Consider the following 4,387-nt stretch of genomic DNA (forward strand, 5'->3'; position numbering starts at 1 on the left):
TAGACAGTTTTCTTTTTTGCTTGAGCAACAGCTGAAATATGTTCAACACTTAATAGAAGATGGCTTGTATGTGTACCACATTAGGAATTCTATCTTGGATCACTAGGAATTCCATCTTGGATCACTGACAGTGGATCTCCTTATAAACCGAATTTTTTTGAAAGCTCTCACCTATTTTGTGTCAGTTTTCTACTAGCAAGGTAAGAAATACTACTGCAGTTGTTAGCATATGTCAAAACATCATATATTTTCAGGTGCTCTCATTATAATTTGCTGTCATGTAATGATTAGGCACATGCCCAGATGGTGATTGTAATTTCCTTACTCATATCAATGAGCTGTTATTCACATGAGTAATCTCACCGACTCTAAATGGATTGCTTTTGTAGCTAACTGCTCCCTCATGGAAAGGCTGACAATATGGTCTATAGCTAAGCATAGTTAAAAGCCAGCTTCATAATGCAGAACCTTAAATTGTCATCGTCCCACGTGAGCAGCCAGGTAGGAGGCCTAGGTATGCTGAACGCCACACGGTAAAACCTGCAAAACGAATTTGTGTTGACCTGAAGTTAGACAGGATCTGCCTCACGGTAGAATAACACCACTATTAATTTATTTACATTAAGGTGATACAAGGTAAATTTATTTTCCTTTTCATTCTGATTAACACCGGTATCGTCCTTCCTTCAGATGCTAATTAATGCCTTTCTCGTTCTAAGCAGGACTGTAAAATGGATTTAGGATTCAAAGACCGTAACAACAGGACACCTACTAAGAACACCTCTGCTACTGCAAAGAATTTTTCTGCCTGGGAAGATTATAAGAGTAGTGTTGACGACATACAGTACTTTCTTATTGGGCTGTACACACTGATAAGTCTGGCCGGCTTTGTGGGAAACTTGCTTATACTAACGGCTCTACTAAAGCGCAAGCAGAAGACAATAATTAACATTCTTATCGGTAACTTGGCATTTTCTGACATCTTAGTTGTGCTGTTTTGTTCACCTTTCACACTGACATCCGTCCTGCTTGACCAATGGATGTTTGGCACTGTCATGTGCCACGTAATGCCCTTCCTCCAGTGCGCATCAGTTCTAGTTTCAACTTTGATGTTGATATCTATTGCCGCAGTCAGGTACCGTATGATCAAATATCCCCTTTCTAGCAATTTAACAGCAAAGCAAGGCTATTTCTTAGTAGTGACCATTTGGGCCCTCGGCTTTGCCATTTGCTCCCCTCTGCCAGTTTTCCACAGAATTGTGGACCTCAGCAAAACTCTGAATTTAGAGGCACTGGAGAACAGGCTCTTGTGTATTGAGTCGTGGCCTTCCGATTCCTACAGAATCGCCTTTACGATAGCCTTATTGTTCATGCAGTATATATTGCCGCTGGCGTGTTTAACCGCTAGTCACACCAGCGTCTGCAGGAGCATAGGTTCCAGACTGTCAAACAGGGAAAACAAGTTTGAAGAAAAAGAGATGATAAACCTAACACTTCATCCCTCGAAGAGCACTGGCACGCAGGTGCATCCCTCCGGCCATTCCAGATGGAGCTGCACCTTTGGCAGAAAGCACCACAGAAGATACAGTAAAAAAACTTCAAGTGTGATGCCAGCTATTTCAAGGCATCATCAGGGTACTCATTCCAGAGACCTCCCAGAAACCTCTGGCACAGAAAAAAGCCAGGTCTCTTCCTCCAGTAAATTCATCCCTGGGATACCGATCTGTTTTGAGATGAAACCAGAAGAAAATACAGAGATCCAGGACATGATTACAGTATCCCGATCCATCATCAGAATTAAGACAAGATCTAGGCGAGTTTTTTGCAGACTGACAGTGCTAATCCTAGTTTTTGGTTTCAGTTGGATGCCTCTTCACCTTTTCCACATTGTGACGGATTTTAATGCCACTCTCATTTCTAACAGACATTTTAAATTAGTATATTGCATATGCCATTTACTAGGTATGATGTCCTGCTGCTTGAATCCCATCCTCTACGGGTTCCTTAACAACAGCATAAAAGCCGATTTAATGTCCCTTATTCCATGCTGCCAAATACCATGATTTTATGTGCCCCAAGATAAAATAAAACAAACAAGTTTGGCTTTCAAGTCTACTGATGTGTGTAGTTGTAAAAACTAAATTAGTTTAGTTTAGTTAGTCTGACTTGCTTGTGATTAGTAGCATTTCATGCAAATGGATAGTTCTATGGCTGCATGTATTTCTTGCATTGGGCAGAAATATATATGTATACTATAATATTCTGTCTGTTACACATAGGAAATCATGCCCAGTGTACAAAACCAGAATGCCATTTTCATTACCTGAAATATTGGCAATCTGTACTTTGGAATTAAACAGAATATATAATGAGTAATAAATGTAAGACTACTTAGACATATCAGTATTAACTGTCATAAAACTATAATAAAATACATACCGTTTACAAAACAACTATTGTTGAGACTATTTCAGTGCCAATTTTGACTGTTTTCTGAGATAATTAAACATCTGTTTCTGGATGCAATTAGAAAAATATTTTTCCTTAGCTCTTTGACTCATACTTTGCCATATCTTTGTGAGATACTTTGCTGCTGCTTCCCAGATTGCCTTATTCCCTAGAACCAGTTCGTGGGTAGTTGTTCTTCTCTAGATTGTTTCCATCTCACTGTGTTTACCCAGTACAACCTGTCTCAGATTTCCTTAGACAGTTTTCACTCTGCCTTGTCATTTTATGTAATTTTCAGCCGGGCCTGAACTTATCTGTGGTTATGCCTTTGTTCTTACAGTGATGACTCCCCTGAACCTACAACATGCTTCTGATCAGAGTAAGCCTTCATTACTTAAGTAAGTGAGAGTGGAAGGAAAAAGGAAATGGAAAGGCAGCAGGATTTTTTGTTTTCCTTTACCATAAAGCAAAAGCTTGCTGCACTTCATTACAGGTGACCCACTTGCTTTGGAAAGCTGCATCAGCTTTCAAGTAAACATGCGCTTGTGTGCATGCACACACGTGCACACACACACACACACTTTCCGCATTCCTTTTTCTCCTTTTTAACCAGACCAGTACTTTTTCTTCCAAGTTCAAATCACATGCATCTTTCCTAAGGAAGTCATATTACATTTCATAGCACAAATGCAAAAGGGGTATATATATAAATATATATATTCTTCCCCCCCCCCCCCTCCCCCGGATTACTCTAACTTAATAACCCACCTCTGCCTTCAGGATTCAGTAAATATACAAAGCCTCTACCCTGAGTTTTAAGCCGTAAAACCTCTCCTCTCCTAGCTAGTGATTATTTCCTTTTCTCCTCAAAGATTTCTAATCCAATAGGCTTTTTTACATAGCATTTTCAGGCTGAGAAATAAAGTCATTACTTTTATGAATGGGTGGATGTGAAGGGTCATTGTGCATTTTTTGCCTTGAGGTACTTCCCTTCCAGTTAGTCTTTAAAAGTGAAAGCAGTTATTTTATTTTGAGGAATTGTCAAATTATTTTTATCACAATGTTACAGTTCTGGGACCTTTTCTCCCCAAGCCACCATCTGCTAAGGACTTTATTACATACCAGTTGGTAATATGTTTGCTTCTATTATTAAGGTATTTCCCCAAAGTCTAGTTCCCAGTAACCCATTGTTCTTTGGTTTTGCTGGTGATACACTTTAATAGTTTCTTCCTGGACACTGACTATTGCATTTTGGAGGTTATTATCTCCTAAAAACCTAAAGTATGTAATTTTATAGAGTAAAAATGGTACCGAATACAGAATATTGGAACAATGTATTTTAAAATAGCTTTTAAAAAGTTGTAAATAGTTTAATTTAAAAATATTTATGGCTAATCTTGGTAGATAAACTTAGGATAAAATTAACTAAATCCACAACCAGAAGACAATGATATAGCTCTACAGAAGTTAGAGCAGTTTATGCTCAATTTATGCTTACATATTTTCATGTAATGGAAATATATCATTTAACCTTATTTATGCCATGTGATGTAACCAAATAGTATAAGGGGATAAGAAAGCAGTCTCATTGTTTCAGCTTGAAATATTCCTTCCAGCTTTTTTTTTTCAGTTTATCATTATCTTCCTTCCTGCTTGCTATTTATTTTCTATTCCTTCCTTTCTTTATACACTTTCAGAATTTCAACCATTTTTAACTCCTACACTTAGGATTGTTATTTAAATATAAAATAACTATTTATCCACTAAATAATCTTTTCAGATCAAATTGTACACACTTTCACTGTATATGAAAGCTAGGGCTTGAATAAGGCCTTCCTCTAGTTTCTAAGGTGCATAAAGATTAGTCTGGTCAAAGATTTGTCAAAGATTAGACTGGTGATTTTATATGAGCCCTATCCATTATCCTGGATGGAGTCAA

The 4,387-nt window shown here is 37.8% G+C and overlaps 1 protein-coding gene across 1 annotated transcript; it reads left to right on the forward strand.

Annotated features, from left to right (window-relative positions):
* Positions 1-731: 731 nt before the first annotated feature.
* NPY5R (neuropeptide Y receptor Y5) lies at positions 732-2,146 on the forward strand. Its single transcript, XM_009893726.1, has one exon. It carries the CDS (start codon positions 732-734, stop codon positions 2,061-2,063), a length of 1,332 nt encoding a protein of 443 aa, XP_009892028.1. The 3' UTR covers positions 2,064-2,146.
* Positions 2,147-4,387: the final 2,241 nt, after the last annotated feature.

The sequence above is a fragment of the Charadrius vociferus genome, unplaced genomic scaffold (genome assembly GCF_000708025.1).
Source record: "Charadrius vociferus isolate BGI_N301 unplaced genomic scaffold, ASM70802v2 scaffold59, whole genome shotgun sequence".
In the NCBI taxonomy this organism is placed as follows: domain Eukaryota; kingdom Metazoa; phylum Chordata; class Aves; order Charadriiformes; family Charadriidae; genus Charadrius; species Charadrius vociferus.

Bases quoted from the DNA above. Each gene is read 5' to 3' on its own strand.
- NPY5R (XM_009893726.1), top strand. From the start codon at position 732: ATGGATTTAGGATTCAAAGACCGTAACAACAGGACACCTACTAAGAAC.